The 19,061-nt window shown below is 44.2% G+C and overlaps 1 protein-coding gene across 1 annotated transcript in view; it reads right to left on the reverse strand.

Annotated features, from left to right (window-relative positions):
- The window catches only part of VWA8 (von Willebrand factor A domain containing 8), a 312,204-nt gene that overhangs the window by 67,363 nt on the left and 225,780 nt on the right, over nt 1-19,061 (reverse strand). Inside the window, exons 36-37 of the mRNA XM_084767930.1 lie at nt 16,809-16,890; nt 13,958-14,162 (exon numbers count right to left, since the gene is read on the reverse strand). Coding sequence (XP_084624056.1) covers nt 13,958-14,162; nt 16,809-16,890 — 287 coding nt within the window. The remainder of the gene's footprint in view (nt 1-13,957; nt 14,163-16,808; nt 16,891-19,061) is intronic.

Genomic DNA, 19,061 nt, shown 5'->3' on the forward strand with positions numbered 1-19,061 from the left:
CTTCTCCAGTGTTCAGACTGCCTCAGTGTCTGCCATTTTGTCAGACACAAAACCACAACTGTCTATAATACCTGCCTAATTCCCTGCCCGCCCCCACCCTCCCTTACTCAGCCAGCCTCCACAGCCCACCCGGTCACTGCCTGGGCCTCACTGGAGGGGGGCGTTTCCACGTTGCCATTTGATAGCAAGGCCACCTTCTGACTCGGCCTCCACCCAGCAACCTGCAGCAACTCCTATGGAGCCTGAGAACCTAACAGCACTTTGATGCAGTCTTGTTTCTCCTCTGCCCTGGACGCCACTATTAGGGAAGCATTTGCTTGGATCAGGCTTGTCTTAAAGCGTACAGTGATAACCAAGGCTGCCTGCAGGGTGAATTTCCTTTAAATTGTTTTGAAACATGTTCTGTACTCATCAGACTATAGAACCTAATCCACACTGTTTCCTAGAATCCCTCAGCTCATGTGCTCCTGGTGGCCTCAGCTGTTACCCTCAGCTCAGTGCTGCTGCACACTCCACTCCCTCCTGAGACAGCTGGTTTTGAACCTGCACTTGCCCTCCGGGCTTTATGCTTGGGTGTGGCATTTGCTCTCTGTTCCTATAGGCTCTGTGTGTGGCCCTCCCTGGATGGTTCTTCCTCCTGTTAAGAAAGAACACCGTACTAATTCTTATACCTAGGCCTGTACCCATGGGTTTTACAGGCCCAGAGTGAACTGCTCTCCCTGTTTAATTACTCAAACACATCCAATTAAAAAACCAAGCCTCAGCCCAGTGTGGTGGTGCACACCTTTAATCCCAGCACTTAGGAGGCAGAGGCAGGCAGACCCCTGTGAGTTTGAGGCCAGCCTGGTCTACAAAGCAAGTCCAGGACAGCCAAGGCTATGCAGAGAAACCCTGTCTCAAAAAACAAACAGCCAAGCCTCGGCTAGAGATGCAGCTCAGAGGTATAGTGTTGGCTTCCCATGCAGGAGGCCCTGGGCCTGTCTATCCGAGATCCCAGGACTATAAGCAGCAGCAAATGCCCAGCCAACTCTTTAGCTCATTGGCTTATACACCTCACTTGCACAGATGCTTTTCCTCTGAACTACACTGCACAGGACTTAAAGTCCTCAGCCTAACACTGAGCTACATACTGTTTGCCACCAACTGGCTCCTTGCTCCTGCTTCATGGTCAGACGCCATATAGAACAAGCTCTCTGCAGAAGGCACAGGCGGTGGGTCCCCGGCGACTGTTTCACCAGGACCAGCTGGCTAAACGAGTTCCAAAGGCCTCACAGACCTATTGTTTGTCTATAATTCAATGGATGACAAGCTGCCAGTGGCACAGCTTGGATCACCATCATACTTAGGAAACTGGTTTGTTGAGCTTCCTGCGGCCAGATTTGATGACAAACCCTGTTGTTCCATGGTTATAAATAAACTAGAAACATGGGGCTGGAGGGCAAGCCAAGAGAATGCCAAGGATGGCAGGCCAGTGACTACGCTGTTAGACTGCAGAAGTCATGGCAGGACAAGAAGACAGCTTATCCAACAAAAACTTCTTTATGGTAATAAATAAGTAATTTATCATTTTTTAGGGAGGGTGAGTGCTGAGGATTAAATCCCAGGCAGGTGCTCTGCTGCTGAATTCACATGGATGGTTTATATCTGATTACACGTAAGTGCATTTGGATCTCTGGATAAACTGTTATTGGGGCTCCGAGGACTTATTTATTAATACACAATTTTCACTGAAATTTACTAAAGAGTTTTTACTATATCCATATGACAATAATTCCAAATTGATTCACTTTTTAAATGACACAGTTATTTCACAAGTACACAAGCATTGCTGATATAAGACCATACTTGACAAACCAACGTGAATCATGGGAACAGGGCAATTGGGTAAAGGCCTCTTCCTGGAGGCCAGATTCTGTGGGGCAGAGCAGCCAGTCCTCTGCTCTGTCCTGCCACTCAGGTGTCAGTCTTCTCCCCGGTGCTCACTACCCTCCTCCTTCAGCCCTATTTGTGGTGGAAGCAAAGAACAATGCTGACTCAGCTCCTGGCTCTAGGTCCGAAGGAAGTGTGGACTACATCTGCCTAGGAAGTGAGCAGGGATAGGGGAAAACACACTTCTGTTTTCTTTAAGCCTGGCCAGGTCTGGTCTTGTTATGACTTAAGTTCCTGCCCTCTCTGTCATAAGGGGATCAATGAGAAACAGTCTTAAGGAGTAACAGGATTGAAGAGTGAGGCATCTGAGGGTGATGGGCCCCGAGGGTTCTGGGAAGGAAGAGGGAAGCCATACTGCAATGGAAGGGTGAATGCTGCTCCCTCTGGTGTCTCTGCCACATGAAGTTCGAGGCGCCACCTTGAACTCCATTTAGTCTGTGTCTTCATCACTGACTGAATAGCCAAGGGGAATAATTTGCAGGAGGATTTACGTAGCTCACAGCTTTACAAGTTTCATCTACGCTTGACTGGCTCTGCTGCTTGGGGTATGGGGGAGACGGGGCCGAGGTGCTCATATGACGTGTGGCAGTCAGAGGACAACCTGTGGGGGTTGGGTCCCTCCTTCCAGCATGCAGGTACAGGGATAGAACTCATGTAGTCAGGCTTGGTGGCAGTGGCCTTACCCACTGTGGCATGCTGGCAGCCCAGTATTAGAGGAGTTTTTAATTAGTGTCATATTCTTCAGATAATAATGAATGCTAGGTCACTTTGCAGCATACTACTATTACGTTTGAGATGGCACTTACTAGTTAATTTTATTTCTATGTTTTAAATTTTTAAAATTTATTTTTATTTTATGTGTATGAGCGTTTGCTTGACTACATGAATGTGCATCACATACATGCCTGGTGCCTGGTGCCTGCAGAGGCTGGAAGTGACTTTCCTGGAACTGCAATTAAGGGTGGTTGCAAGCCACTGAGTGGGTACTGGGAACCAAACCAACGTTCTCTGCAGGAGTTGCAAGTGCTTTTAATCAGAGAGCCACCTCTCCAGCCCCAAATATTTTATTACTCATTTTAAGTCATGAATGTATGTGTGTTATTTAAGTGTGTGAGTGCAATGCCTGTAGAGGCCAGAAGATGGTGTCAGGTCCCCTAGAGCGACATTTGCAGGCTGCTTGATCTGGGTGTTGGAACTGAACCCAGGTCCTCTGTGAGAGCAGCACGTGCTCTTAACTGCTGAGCCATTTTCCAGCCCACAAATGAATATTTTAAAAAGGCTTTTTATTTATTTATTTATTTATTTATTTATTTATTTATTTATTTATTTTGCTGTTGTTCTGCGTAAGGCTGTCTAGTTGTTCCCACACTTGCTGCGCGTCCTTTCTCCATAGAGTGCTGTAGCAGCCGGCTACTGATTGGCGTAATGTCTCTGGTCTATTCCTGGACTTTCTATTCTGTCCTATCAATGTGTTCTTCCATCCTTTGCCAACATCACACTGTCTTGATTATTATAGTTGTGCAGTAAACCTTAATATTGGGCAATATGCTCTATTCATCTCTAGAAGGATTGCTTTAGCTATGTTAATCCCTTGCCTTTACATACACATTTTAGAATTGACTTGTATTCAGCTGTTAGAAAAAAGTCCTGCAGGAAACTGCAGCAAATCTATATGTCTGTCTTGAGATGTTACATCTGTCATGTCAAATCTGACCCATGAACTCCGTCTTTCTCTTCACGTTCTCGGTCTTTATTTCCTTCACTGGTGCTTTGCAGTACTCACCATGCACATCATACATAAGTCTCCTTAAACTCTGACCTCAGTACTTCATCCTCAAGAGGTGCTGCTTAGAAACAGGACGTGTGTGTGTGTGTGTGTGTGTGTGTGTGTGTGTGTGTGTGTTAGTGATTAACACTGTTATAACTAATTGTTGCAGATATAGAGATGTGTCATTAATTTTACCAAACTTACTAGTTCTAAGTCTTTTTCTACAAATGGATTTTCCTTCCAGGCAGGTGACTAGGCTTTTACTTATGTGTAGTTCCTCATGACCCCGACACTTCCAGTGTGGTACTGGACAGGGGTGGTGGGCACGGTCATCTGTGCCTCATTTAGTGGAAAGCACTCAGCCATCTGCCAGTGAGAGTGGTGCTAGCTGTCGGCAGTTTGGTGCTAGTTGGCCCTGTCTATTGGGCTGAGGAACCTCCTGTTCACAGCTTTCTGAGGGCAGCCTTCACTTTGCAGGCTGCCTTGAGTCAGGGCCAGGGCTGGAGGAGTACTGAGGAAGGCCAGAGTTGACTCAGGGGTAGCTCAAATTTTGGTTCTCCTCAGCTCAGCCTTGGCCTCTCTCCTGTAATTTTTTTGGGGGGAGGGTAATATTTTCTAGGGATTCACTAGCTGTGTACACATCTATATGGGATTTCCGTCTGCATTCTGTGGGAAAGGCAGAGTATAATGTGTTTAATCCACAACTAGAACAAAAAGATTGTTTTATAAAATCAGTTATTATTACTTTGTGTGCACATGTGCCGTGTGTGTGTATGTATGTGTGTGTGTGTGTGTGTGGAGAGAGAGAGAGAGAGAGAGAGAGAGAGAGAGAGAGAGAGAGAGAGAGAGAGAGAGAGAGGGAACACGCACCACAACATTCCTGTGGAGGTCAAAGGACAGCACTATGCTATGCTTTCTCCTTCCCTTTATGTGGGCTCTGGGGAATCAAATGTAGGACACCAGGCTTGTGAGGCAAACACCTTTACCTGCTGAGCCAACTTTCCAGCCCTTGAATTATTTTGAAGGGGAAAACAGAACAGCTGACTCAGTGCCATTAAAACCCTGTATTGTTTTAAGAGCTGAGGCCCACAGAGGAGTTAGGGTTAACCTGCTCCTAGAAAACTGTGCCATGCATACCCTTTTTCCTGATGTCTACCTGGTAGATTCCAAATTGTCATCTTCCTCAGTTTTTGATATTTACCCAACTAACAAATGTACATAGCTAAATACTTCAAGCAGTACTCGAAGATGTACAATAAAGCAGATGTCTGTATGCCACCCTCCCCTCTCCTGTAACCCCCACTCCAACGGCTGGTCCAAGCCTGCTTACTAAGATTTCTGTCATTTATCCCAACTTTTTGTTGTTGTGGTTGTTTAAATTGTGTGTGTACACACTTGTAGGAACTGACTCTTCCTCCAGCATGTGGGTTCTGGGGATCCAACTCAGTCCTTCTTTACTGGACAAGCCACTTGCTGGCCCTGTCTCCTCATTCACACACTAACTTTAGTTTTCAATTTCTGACATCATTTATTGACTTCCTGCTGGGGAAGCGGAAGATTACTTTACTGTTTCTGCTTCAGTAAAAGAGTCTCTTACTTCTCTCCTCAGAGAGCACTAGGGAGGGGAAGGCTGCTAACCTTTTTACTGCTGCATGGGAGCCAGCCTCACTAAGTGTCCCAATGTGACAAGTGTTGCTATATAGTTTCTGCATAATTACTACGCTGTTGCTTTTTATATTCCCACTGACCACTGTTCTACCAAACAGCCATTACTTCTCCCCTCCACTTTAGTGTCCATCACTAATGATTCCACAGACCCATCAGACCTGCTCATTCTGTTCAGCAGCCTGCTTACACACCCAGGTTACTAATCTGTGGCCCCTCCCTGTCCCTCTTTCTCTCCCTGTCTCTCTGTCTCTCTCCCACTTCTTCTACACTTTCCTGTCTTCTCACATCCTCTTGCACGAGCTGTTTGAGGTCTCCTTCACAGCACCCCTTGAAACACTCCTTCATTGTCATTTCCAGCATTAGTGACCTTTGTCTCTTCCACCAGGTCTTTTAAGGTTCACTCCCTCCTTTTGCTGTGAAAACCCCCACACAGTAACTTCCTGAAAGTGCACTTTCTGAGGTTTGCACATTTGCTAATGGCTTTAGTGCACCCGCCACTTGACTCACAGTGTGGCTGGATTGGTAACAAGTCTCCCCTTTGATGATCCAATGCCAAGTGCCATTAGGGTTCCCACCACAATTTAAAGCAGCATCCTGCTCTCCACTCCTCTCAACTTACAAATTTTGAGGCCTTGCATTAGCCACGGGGGCCTAAACTGTCAGGCAGATAATACATGACTTTGTGGTTTCTCTTTGTTATTCTAAATGTCTTTTAATATCCTTAAGTTACTTTTTGGTATGATTTTTCTGGTCTTTCATGTTCTGTTTCTGAAATGTTTTTTTTTTTAGAAAAAAATTTTATCTTCTTTTTGTGTGGCGCGTGTGGCGCGTGTGGTGGTGGTGGTGGGTGGGAAGGAGAGAAGACCGAAGACTCTGTTGTTTTCAGTGTGTGCATGTGTACGTGGGATGTCTCTTCTGGGATGTCTTATGTATTCCCTTCCACTGAAGTTTGATTTCTGCCAACACATTTTCCTCCTAAGAGGATTACTAAGTTAACTAGGGATGTAGTTTTGTTTTATTACTTTTCTAGGTCCGAGGGAGTTGAGTTACTTTCCTGATTTCACCCTATAACAAGTTTTCTTCACTGTATATACCACTCTTCCCCCCCCCCCAAGTTTTTCTTTGCTTATGTGTTTTCTTATCCAGCTTCTGGATAAGAGGAGATTCACTGATATTTAAGGGTAAGGCAGTAAGGAGAGGGAGGGAGGGAGAAGGGAGAGAGGGAGAGGGACAGACACTGCCTGTGTGGTGGTGTACAGGAAGCACTTGCCAACACTGGGCGCAGTACAGCAATCTGGGAGGGGCTTCTAGATCTCTGCATCACAGACATTCTTACTCCGTCCTGCCGGCTTGCAGAGAGGGGTTCCCTGGTTTCCATGGAAGCTGCCTTCTGAGGACCACAGTGGGGGCGGCTTCTCCAGTGCTCCTATCTCAGGCTGTGCTAGTCTCTGTGACCACGCCCACCTCCTGTAAGGTAGCAGAGAGCCGGCTGCTGGGAGCATCAGATGGAGGCAGCGACACACAAGCAAATGCCCTTATATAGGCTGCCAAATTTTAGTGTCACCCACACTCCATCCTTCAGGTCTATGCAGTGCCTTCAAGTTCTAAAGCTGACAAATGCTAAATTAAAGGGGATGGGGGGGCAGTAAGAAGACCCAGTTCCGGATCTGACTCCCTCTCCCGGTGTTAGGCTCAAGCGCATGCTGTGTGCTTTGCTGTGCCCCTGGCCTTGCTCTAGCTTGTCTCTTCAATAACTAAACAAGTACCGTCCCCTGCTGACCATTCTCCTGTCACCGATTTTCTGCTCTTCTTCAAGCTGGCAAGTTTAAGCAAAGACTATTTTTCCAATTCCTTTTTTGGGCCTGACAAAACTTTTTTTCAGCAGGATTATAAACAAAGCTTACATTTAATGCGAGGGCAGGTGCTGACTTATATAGCTCACTGGGTCGTGATTCACTAGTGGGGATCTGGGTAACAGCATTTCATTTCACAGTGGCTTTGTCTCCATATAAACATTAAACAGTTCTGTAGCCCAATATTACTTAAACTCTAAGTCCCTAATTCTTCTTGTTTACTGAGTACTTCTCTGTGCCAGGGACAAGAGAATTTCACCCTCACAAGAACTTCATAATGTACAGACAGCTTTGTCAGCACGTCACGCTTAGGATGTAAAACTTCAAAAGCACAAGGAATTTGCCAAAGATCACACGCATGAGACACAGACCCATGTCAGGTGTGACTACTCCAAATATCATGCTCTTTAAAAAAAGGGTATACTGCTTATGGGCTCAAAAAAAATCACAATTTTTATTAGAAATGTAATAAGAATAAAGTTTATTTCTGTAGCTACTGTGATGTGTTGGCCATATTAAATATACACTAAAAATGCTCAGTCATAACACTTCTAGACTGTCAGCCTGTGTGACACCTTAATACATCATGGGAATGTTTTTAATTTGCTTCCTTATACTTTTAGTAAAACATTGCTAATATCGTTTCCTTATTTACTAATCTACGTGATATATACTGTGGGAGTAACAACAGAAAACAATGTCTTAAAGCTTGGCATGAGAGACGGGAATTGAAATAGTACTGATGATGACGTGAAGAGAAAACTCTGAAGACTTCCTTAGCTTTTTCCAGAGCCAAGACAGCATTTCTATTTTTGATGACTGTTTAGAATTCTTACAGTCACAATTTTAAGTTTATAGGGCTGTCTCTCCCACTGGATATTCACAGTCCATTGGGCTGCCTCTCTCACTGGATAGGCACAAGGCATAACTGAAAACCCACAGGCTCTAAAGGATCATAAATGTCCTGGTTCTTTCCTTAGAGAAGTAGTAGATGATCTAACTGTGTTGGATTTACCTGTTTCTGTATGGAAGAAAGGCAAGCCCCACGCATGAGTCCAGGAGTGTCACCTGACGGCCGACTTCTTTCTAGTTCTTTGCTCAGATTCAGACGTTGTTTCAGTTCACATTAATAGGCTGGGGGTGGGGTTTGGAGCATGAGTGGCATGTGTGAAGCCCTGGGTTCGATCCTCAGCACTGAAGAAAGAAAGTTGTGCCGTGCGAGTGTGTACGTGCGTGTGCGTGCTTGCAAGGGTTTTGCTATCTGTAGTTGGGACAACTATATGTTTCTATAGTTCTCAGAGAGAGCATAGTACCACCTTATATGCTTTCAGTCTTGCTCTTTCTAAAAATAAATTTTCACAGTTCTCAAAGAGGTGAGCATAACTATAGTTCAGCGAGTGGCACACTGGAACCGAACCTTACCAGCCTGTGAGAGATCACTGTAAAATATTTAGGTATTCTGTGAGCAGACTGTTAACCTCTGGTAGCTTGAGATCACCAGGAAGAAATTTACACTATGGGACTTGGCACACACCGTTAGCACCCTTTGTCCATTGTCAGCCATGACAGCTGCCCTATCAGCATATCCAAGGTACACTGGCCAGGAGAGCTTACATTCTTTGTAGTTACTCCTGAAAACATTCTTTGTAGTTACTCCTGAAAACCTTACAGAGTCCAAATTAACTTCTATGGCTTTCTCTAGTAGGAGTAAACAATAGAAAGATCACTGTAGGCATAGCCTGAGGGTCACTACCCAGGCAAACAGTTAGGTCATGCCAGTACAGGCCAAGTATATGTGTACATGACTAGAGACACAGCACGGGATAGCAAACGTCCATGAAAGGCATTGTGTTTCTGGGAAAAGGAGATCCCCAAAGACACAGCAAGTGCCACAGTCCTACAAGGCTTGAGCCGTTCTGTAACAATGCCACACCAAATCAGACTGTCTCCAGAGTTATTGGCCAAAGCAAAGAACAAAGCATAAAAGTGGATCATGCTTCCTTGAAAACTGAACAATGAACTGTGTACCGCTAAAACATCTGAAGATAACTGCTTGTGTACTGGAGAAAAAGATCATTTTAAATATAAGAGTAGCAATTACTCTGAAAATAGGCTTTATCATCCATCGGAAATCTTAAAACTGCAAAATGACTGAGCTAGAAAAGGCAAACTTTTAACAACGGAATTGTCACTTATACCTGCTGGGGAGAGAAAATCAGAGTTTTTCTGGGATGCTGGTTATGTCAATCACTGCAGGATAGGCCTCGTGCCCAGCAGTAGTTGCCAACCTATAATGGACGCCACAGGTTTTCTGGTTTTGTTTTGTTGTTTTTTGTTTATGTGTGTATGCATCTGCACATGCTTTTTATTTGGTTACAGTTTGATGGATTTTATTTTTCTGTTTCAGTGTTGTTTTGTTTTGTTTTCTTGTTTTTGCTGTTTTGTTTTGTTTGGAGAAAGAAAATGTTGGGTGGGTAGGGAGGGCAAAAAGATGTGGAAGGACTTGCGGAAGGGAAGAATATGATCAAAATAAATTTAAATTTAAATAGTTTTAGACAATAAAAGTATAATACTAAGAAAATAAATTTTCACTATTTTTTTCTAAAAACAAACAAACAAAAAACTTGGCAACCATAGTTACCTGTTGGGGTTTGAACGAGAATGGCCCAGACACTCACACGTGTGGTTACTTGGCCTCCAGTTGGTGGAACTGTTTGGGAAGAATTAGGAGGTGTGGCCTTGTTAGAAGTGTATTACTGCGGCTGGGCTTTGGTGTTTCCAAAGCTTCCAGCCATCCCCAGTGCGCTCTCTGCCTCCTGCTTGCAGCCTGAGATGTGAGCTCTCAGCTGTGCCTGCCACCCTGCCTCCATTCCCCCATCATGGACTCTAATTGTCTGGAACCATAAGCCCAGTTAAACACTTTCTTTTCTAAGTTGCCCTGGTTGTGGTGTTATATCACAGCAACAGAATGTTCCTGTGTCCAGCAAAACCACACATATCCACAGTCCTAGTGTTTTCTTCAAAGGGACAATGGGCCAATGGTGCTTTCATGTGACTCCGTTACCTTTTGCCTGGACTTCTTTCCAGGTATCTCTCTCTGTCCAAACACTGACCACGTTCTTCCCAGTAAGATAACTGCTTGTATACTGGGAAAAGACAACTTTAATATGAGATAACAATAACTCTTTTGTGAGGATGAGCTTTATCATCCGACTGAAATCTTAACTCTTAAAACTACAAAATACTAAGCTAGTGGCTAGAAAAGGCCAGCCATCAACTGTGGCTCAGTACATGTCCCAACTGCAAGGACACATGATTTAGAACATTCTATCCATTTTAAAGTTTATGGTTAAGTGAGCACTCTTCAAAGGCCGCAGAGATTTTAGCAGGGCCATATGGAGATCTGCTTTCTGACTTTCCTGCTGTAATTAGAAAATGACATTTGAAAGCTATAATCATTTAACCTTTCCTCATGAGAACAATCACTGACAGCACGCAGAGATGGTGACTGGAGTTTTGAGGAAAAGGGTGTAGATTTAATAGAATTGTTGGGATGAATAAAAATAATAAAATGGAAAACAACTAAGCAACATCATGAAATATTAACTAGATGAGTTTTGACTTTTAATTAACCTGTACTTCTGAAAATATAGTCTAAAAGAAGGAGCTATCAATTCTAGAGACGATAGTTGTAGTAATGCTTGACTTTCTTGCTATAGTTGTTCACTATAGGAAAAGCACATGCTCTTGTCAGGAGGGTCAAATTAATGAACACATGCTATACGAAGAGCTCAGTAAGGACTCCCCTGTGTTATCATTTGAAAATACAGCGAAGAACTCATTAACAAAATTCACAAAGTATGGCTCCCATGCTAATGCTGCTAGGCGGCGGAAGGCAGCAAAGATAGTCCATCAGCTGTACTCAGAAGGATCAGGGGTGAAACAGATGGCTTGAAGGATTACTGCTGACCCAAAGAAGTATCCACTAACCAAAAGGAGCCAGGCAAGGAACTGTGCAAATCTCCCAGGCAGAAGGCTGACTCCCCAAGTGCTGGAGTGTAGTACACATAATGGCCACTAGATGGAGATCAGATCACTCCACTAGAGTCAGGGAAAGCAGCTGACACCCAGGATGTAAGGAGGGCATGAAGAACTAGGTATCCTTTCTCACTACTTCTGTAAGAGGGATTTCCCAAGCTCCAAAATCAGGAGCAGAACTCTCCTGAGTAAAGAGTCCACAAATGAGGCAGTGTGCGGGTTGACTAGGAAGGGAACCAAAGAAGACAAGTTACTTCTTGTGGCATTGACTCCAGCTAAGATTTGGCTGTACAATCTACTTGTGTACAGCATGAGTGGGCCTAAATAGACTAGGCAGTATTATGCCTCTTTATTTACTAAGAGATTTGACCAAAAGCTCAAACAATGGCCGGCTATTTGCATAATTCATTTGGCCACTTGGCATACGATGCAAAACACACAATTTGTTTTTCTCTCTGTGTATTGAAGTGATACTCTGAACATCAACCATACACACTGAGGCATAGTACAGCAAAGGAGCATGCTGACTAACTCTAGCTTCTCCAATCAAGATACCATTTAATTTAATTTACATTACTTTATTACTAAGTTTTCCTCATTTCTGCTCTCTGAACTTTGAGCTTAGGACAAAGCTATACATTTCTGAGAAAGCATTTTGATTAGAGGAAGTTCAGATAATATTTTGGTTACTCCTGAGATAATTTATCAATTTTGGCTTAAGTATTTAGCTTCAGTTGCCAGTGTCATTTAGTTGGTACAAGACAGCATAAAGGAAGACAGTAATTTTGTGTACCCATCACTAAACCAGGGAGCTAGAAAAGCAAAGATCTGCAATATATTCAGGTGAGCACTGGGAAGAGAAAAACTACACAATTAGTGCACAAGGAAACAGGGGTTCATGTTTTAAACACCCGAGAACCACTAGTCAAACTGCAAGTAAAGATTTTTTCAGTTCTTTTAGAAAAAGAAGAGGCTTAATTTAGGCCACCAATATTTTCTTTCCCTTCTCTCTCTCTCTCTCTCTCTCTCTCTCTCTCTCTCTCTCTCTCTCTTGTTTTGTTTTTGTTTTTCATGACAGGCCTTCTCCTCTGTGTGGTCTTGGCTCTCCTGGGAACTCACTTTGTAGACCAGGCTGGTCTCAAACTCAGAGATCTGCCTGTCTCTGCTTCCCAAGTGCTGGGATTGAAGGTGTGTGCTCTCACACCCAGCCCCTTTTTCTTTCTTTTTTGGACTTTTGAGACAGGGTCTGGAGCCTGGATTATCCTTGGCCTCACTATATAGTTCAAGCTCATCTTGAATCTGTGATTGTCCTATCGTCACATCACAGGTGCTGAGGTCACAGGCATGCACTACCATACCCAGCTAGACTACACATTTTGACCACAGGTAAAGCATGACTTTTGATCTCCCCGTTATATGAGAAACTCAAAAGAAAACATATTTGAATCAAAAGCAACAGTATTCACTATTAGGCACCAATGAAAACAAAAGCGAAAGAAAGTTAGTTCAAATAGAGGGGAAACTAACCCCCCACTGTTTAGAATAATCCTGAACAAAGCCAGAGGTCACGACTTCCCTAAACATCGTTACCCATGATGGATGGACGGGGGTTGTTTGGCCGCTGCAGTACAGCTACTGGCTTGCCAACCTCTTTTTAGAGCAATGTATTTGCTTTAACTTAATTAATATGTTTATGTCTCTTCAAAAGTATTGCAAGTCACTAGCCTTTTTTGGTTTGAGATTTTCAAAACATTCCTATAATCTTTAAACAATCTAATTGAAAGACATATTATTCACTCACAAATATACTTAAGTCTCTTTCAAGGAAAAATCACATATAACAGTAGCAATCAGTAAGTGACGGGCTAGAAGGTGGCAATGCCTTACCTTGTAATGGTGGTTGGCAGAGTGATGGGGCTGGTAGCAATCGACCCTTCTCCCAATTAATTTTGGGGCCTATCTTTCTTTTTGCTACATAGCACTGATATTTAACAAAAAAGATTTGTTTTGAAGGTTAAAATCAATTGCAAATTGACCATGTTAATTTGTGCTTTAGCATAAATAAGTCTGCAGCCTTCTTTGTTCCTCTGGTTAGTCCTAGACAGCATCAAGCGTAGGTACTGAGTGCGGCCCCTCTGCCGCTGTGGCTTCCTCACCTTCGGAAGGGCTCTTCTTGTATCTCTTTCGGTCAGAGCTGCTCAGACCTACTCACAGTGCCTGCTAAGTTTCCACCGTCTGCAGACAGCTGCTGGTACAAACTCTACTGGAGGCACACTTTGCTGACCTCCTCCAGTCTAGAGCTTTGGACCTTAAAGGAATATGCTGTATGTGACAACCCGACCTTAAAGGAACAGCTGCACATGACAACCCAAGTTTTTTTCTTTCCTAGGCGGCATGAACAGATGTCAACGACCGTGTTGATACAAGGAAGGAAAGATGCAGAAAACCAGAGATGCTTATAACTAAAATCTGCAAGTTGATTATATTTGTATGTTGTGATGTTGGTAACCTAGACATTTAGGCATTGGCAGAAAAGGCACAGTCTTAATTTGTCACTCTCAAGATGGATAGACTGTCTCTTTCTATTAGGAGTCTAAAATTAACTTTCAGCTATTTGAGCAGCTATTGGGTAAGCCAGAAGTTTCCTCAACGGTGGCATTTAGAACTAAATTAATTTGTGAGAGGAAAGGTCAAGTGATACCTGCATATGTTTGTCATCGTCTTGTCCGATCATGTTTCTCCAGTCCATGAGCGATTGCTGCAGACGGTCAAGCCCAGTCTCCCAAAGCCTGACACGCCCTCCCATATCAACAGTCACGACGCCATTTTTGTCCCACTCAGCCAGCAGAGCATCTGTGTCCGAAATAGCAGATATCCATGCAGTATATGGTGAGAGAGATTCTGCACTGAAAAAGGAGCCCAGAGTAAAGATCAGAAACCATGCGAAGCAGGCAGGGGACAGCTTACCGTGTATCATGCTGCCCCGCCCCCCAGGCGTATGCTCCTGCAGTGCTGCTGAGCTGCACCTGTTCTTCTCCAATGCATGGTTGCTTTGTCTGCTCTGACCCTACTCACAGCACGTGAACATCCTGAGGATACGTGCAATGAAGGGAGATGCACATGCTCAGTTTAGAAGCTGAGGTGATAGATAGCTCAGTGGTTAAAGCACTTGCTGTGCAAGCACGGGGCTGGGGTGGCAGCCTGCCTGTAATTCCAGCCGCAGAGGATATGTGAGTGCACAGAGGGAGGGAGGGAGGCAAGGCTTAGTAGTGGAGCCCTGCATGCTCAATGCCCAGCACCACAAGATAAAAACCTAATCAAATTCAAGGATATGATATGAAACTTGAAGAAAAACACACTCATCTGGGCTCTGAGGTTATGCAACTGTTACTTTTTTTACTAGCTGACGTTAGCTGTTGTGATTTGGACGAGAATGGCCCCATAGACTCACAAATTTGAGTGCTTGGTCCCAGCTAGAGCAGCTGTTTTGGGAAGGATTAGGAGGAGTGGTCTTGTTGGAGGAGGTGTGGCACTAGTGGGGAGGCTTTGCGAGTTGAATAGCCAATGCCACACCCAGTCTCACTCTGTCATTGCCTCCTGCTTGTAAGCTCTCAGCTAATGCTTCAGTGTCATGCCTGCTTGTCACCTTGTTCTCTACCACAACGATTATGAGCTCACCCTGGAAATCTGTAAGCAAGCTCCTAACTAAATGCTTCCTTACAAAGTTGTCTTGGTCGTGGTGTGTTAACACAGCACAGGAATTAAGAAAGGTACAATATAGAATATTCCTGAAGTTCACCAGAAATTTAACTATCGTGTACACGCGCACATCCCTCTCTGTGTGACAGATACATCAATGGCTAATTTCAACAGAAAATCAGGACATAAGGACAATGGTCTAAATTATGTGTCATGTGAAATGTATTGCACGTGTGAAACATGTACTGGGCTTTGAAAGATTTAGAAGGAAGATGGACTTTTTGTTTTTTTGAGATAGGGTCTCACTGTGTACCCTTGGCAGGCCTGAAACTTACAGATACCCACTTGCGTGTCTTTTCTGAGTGCAGGTATTAAAGACATACACCATCATGTCTAACCTACATTAACATTTTTATCCTGAAAATAAAATAAATAAAATACATCATTAAAGCTAATTTTACCTGGTTCTTTTTATTTTCTGGTAATGGGGACCAAACCCAGGGTACCGTACAATGTGCATGTACTCAACCTCTGAGTTGTCTACGTTCTTTATGCGGCTCTAAAAAATACTGCGCAGCTGGGCTGCACTGCGCTTCTGCAGACAGCTTCAGTCTGAAGGGATGGCTTATGAGCACTCAGCTGCCCTTCCAGCCCTTTCCATGGCCAGGAGGAGAAACAGCTCAGACAGAACGTAATACACACGGATACACACAGCTTATGGCGCACACCAGGAAACGGAAGTCCTAGCAGCAGTTGTGTTGGTTTTGAGAATCTGATACAAACCTACACATGTTTGGGAAACCTTAATTGAGAAAACTGCCTTCACCAGGTTGCCTACAGGCAAGTCCGTAGGGCATTTTGTTGGTTTATTACTGGCAAGGGGAGGGGGTAGCCCAGGGAGGGTGATGGCACCCTGGGTGCTGGGTTCTGGGTTCTATGAGGAAGCAGGCTGAGCAAACAAACCATGGCGAGTAAGCAGTACACAGCATTCCTTCATGGGTTTTGCTTCAGTTCCTGCTTCCGGGTTCCTGGCCTGGCTTTCTTCAGTAACAGCATGGGCCTAAGTCTCCTAAGATTCGCTTTTGGACATAGTGTTTATCATAGCAATATAATACCTAATGAAGACATGCCAGGATGTTATTTTCTTTGGTTCTTGAACTTTGATTCTTAGCCATTCTTTAGCAAAAGTATGGCGAAGATGCAATAAGACACTTCCTTAAATGATTACAAGACATCGCCCACTACGCTAACATATTGAGGTATTCTAAGGAGCCATATGTATTAGATAAAGCAAAACTACCTCTCTGGATAATGATTTCATGTCACATAGCTTTAAAGTCTGATTAAAGGTCACGAGAAATGAGGCCGTTGCTGCGGTCCACATTGCCATGCCTCAGTGTTTTCTCCTGGGAGCTGGAGCAGGGTAAAGAGACATGGCCCGGTGCTGCGCTACACCGACAGACTGGCCTACAGATTCTGCCATGCCAGCCTGGCCGCCACCTAATACTAGAGAGCTCTCCAGGTTTCTCTCAGAAGGCTCTACCCACAGGGCTGTCCAGGGTCCAGTCACATGTGACAAGGCGCATCAGGGGACGGAGTGTGATCTTACGCTAGGTTAAAGTAGAGTGCCTATGCACTGTGTTGAAAAACATTCGTGTGTTTTTCCAGAATGAAAATAAAAATGTCATTAACATGCGCCTAAGAATGGTGAGATTCAAACCAACTGTAAGTGGAAGAGGGGAGAACTTGCTACTCTGAGAAGCAGAAACCGTGCATGTATTCAGACAACACAGGAGCAACTTGAGTGCTCTCATCCTACAAACCATGCTAAGAATGGACGTGGGATAGTTTACCTGGGGATGGGGATGTATCGGAGTTTCTTGGCTTGAAGGTCAGTAACCTCTATGTAGCCAGCCGTCTGTTGGGGTTTAACACCTGCAAATAAGTCACAACATAAGGCAACATAAGGGTTAAAGGGGTGCTGATGCCAAAGTGGCCCCACAGCTGGGAACTGCTTGGCAAGGAACTGGTCATGTCTAGACCAGCCTAGTGAAAGGCTCAGGCAAGCAGCAGAGACAGCAATATGAAGTCTCTTCAGTTCTGGCCTTCCAGCAAATTCCTGAGCTTGATGGCTATTCTTCCTTAGCCCGAGTGCCATCATCACCCTCAAAGCACTAGTTGCCTCCCTGAGTGCAGGAGTGCCATTTAGTTTTTGCGTGGTACTGACAGCAACAATGTCATCAGCCTCCAACTTGAGTGGGGAGGTGTGTAACCATGTGACTTAGGGCAATTTAGATGGCAAGCAGGCATCCAGAAGGAAGCAGCTCTGGTCCTAAAGCCTGGTCCTACCTGCCGTCCCATACAGCTCCCTGAGCTGGCTCTGTGCAGTAATTATTCATCTAACAGCCCCACTGAACAGAGCCTCGGCGACCAAGATGTCCTCAAACCACAGGGAAGCAAAACGCTCCCATATTAAACAAAACTAAACCCATACACAACACGTATGTTTTGAAAGATTTTTGTCTGTCTACTATCTATTTTCCCATCATCCATCATTTTTTTCTTTTTCTTTTTCTTTTCTTTTCTTTCTTTTTTTGAGACAGGTTTCTCTGTGTAGCTTTGGTTGTCCTGGATTCACTTTGTAAACCAGGTTGGCCTTGAACTCACAGAGATCCGCCTGGCTCTGTCCCCCAAGTGTGAGATTACAGGTGTGAGCCCCTACGCCCAGCTTCATCCACTATTTTTATTAGTTTGAGTTAGAATGAAATGCCTAGGATGTCCATACTGTCCACTCAGTGGGGTTTAGAAAACAACAAAACAAAACAAAAACAAACACAAGAAACAATAGTTCTAATTTATGCCTGCAGTTGAAGGGTTAAAAAACAAACAAACAAACCCCAAAGCAAACCAAGCAAACAAGGAAGCTATCTAAGAAACTCAAGTTGGCGGATTTTTCTAAAATGGGCGGTGTAAATTCCTCAGTGCATCTCTTTCGTAGTAGCAGCGGTGTGTGGGCACTCACTCAGCAGCATGGCGGGGGCAATCTTCAGGAGCTTACAACATGAAGAGCAGAGTTCCTCCTTGGCCTTTTCTTTTCCTTATCTTGTCATTGTGGGCCTCTGGGGCCTTGGAAACAATACCAGAGTGGAAATCGTCACTCTGGCGCCAGGTGTGAGATTCCGAGGTGTGTGTAAAAGGGGGTGCAGTGCCGGGGTAGGGCACAAGACTCGAAGAAGGGAAGAGGCTGGGCAGGGACGGGAGGACCAAGGAGAAGGGTTAAGCTGCAACCTGCCCACCCAGCTGGAGTCCTGGTCCCCAGGTGCCCATCTGCACAAGCAGCACATGCTTCTCACAAATCACACTGCTTTGCACGTCTCTGGAACAAAGCCTATCTTTGATAAAGTTGTGCACCATATACAATTTTTGACAATGTCTACTGCTAGCTGAAAATGAGGTGAATTTATATTTGGTCTACAAATATGTATTTATTTATTTTTGTTTATATATTGTTTTGTTTTGTTTTTCTACAAAGGACAAGTTATTGAAGCTAGGGCTGCTTCTCTACCCTAAACATTTTGGCTCGTCACTTAAGGGAATTTTAAAAGCACATTTTCAGAACACTGTGTGAACAACATGGCTATTCATTTTAAAATATTTTTCTACATCACTCTTCCTTTTTGTTCACTATGAAATTAATTACCCAGACAAAAGAGGAGAAAAATGCAGGGCTAGCTGACTCGGCTATACTATGAGGAGAAAGCAAGAAGTGATGCTGATATTAAGACATTTCATGCATTAGCACAGGGCCTTCCTCTGTGATTGCACAGGTGCTGGGCAGTGTTGTGGCAATAGTGCTAAGCTCTTACAAGGAGTCACGAGTAAAGTTTACCAATCTAAAAATAAACCAGAAGACAAAAATATTTACAGAAAGAGCATTATGGTTATCCTTGAGTGGAATTCTAGGATGGATTAAGGAAGTGTATCTGTGGCCAGGCTTCTCTCCACATTTAGCTGTATCCATCCATTTTAAACGTGACCACACTTAAAAGGATGGAGGCTCAGTATCTTTCCACTGTGGTTACAGCCCAGGTGGATTTCAAAGATAG

The sequence above is a fragment of the Acomys minous genome (assembly GCF_964271855.1).
Source record: "Acomys minous genome assembly, chromosome: 18".
Lineage (NCBI taxonomy): Eukaryota > Metazoa > Chordata > Mammalia > Rodentia > Muridae > Acomys > Acomys minous.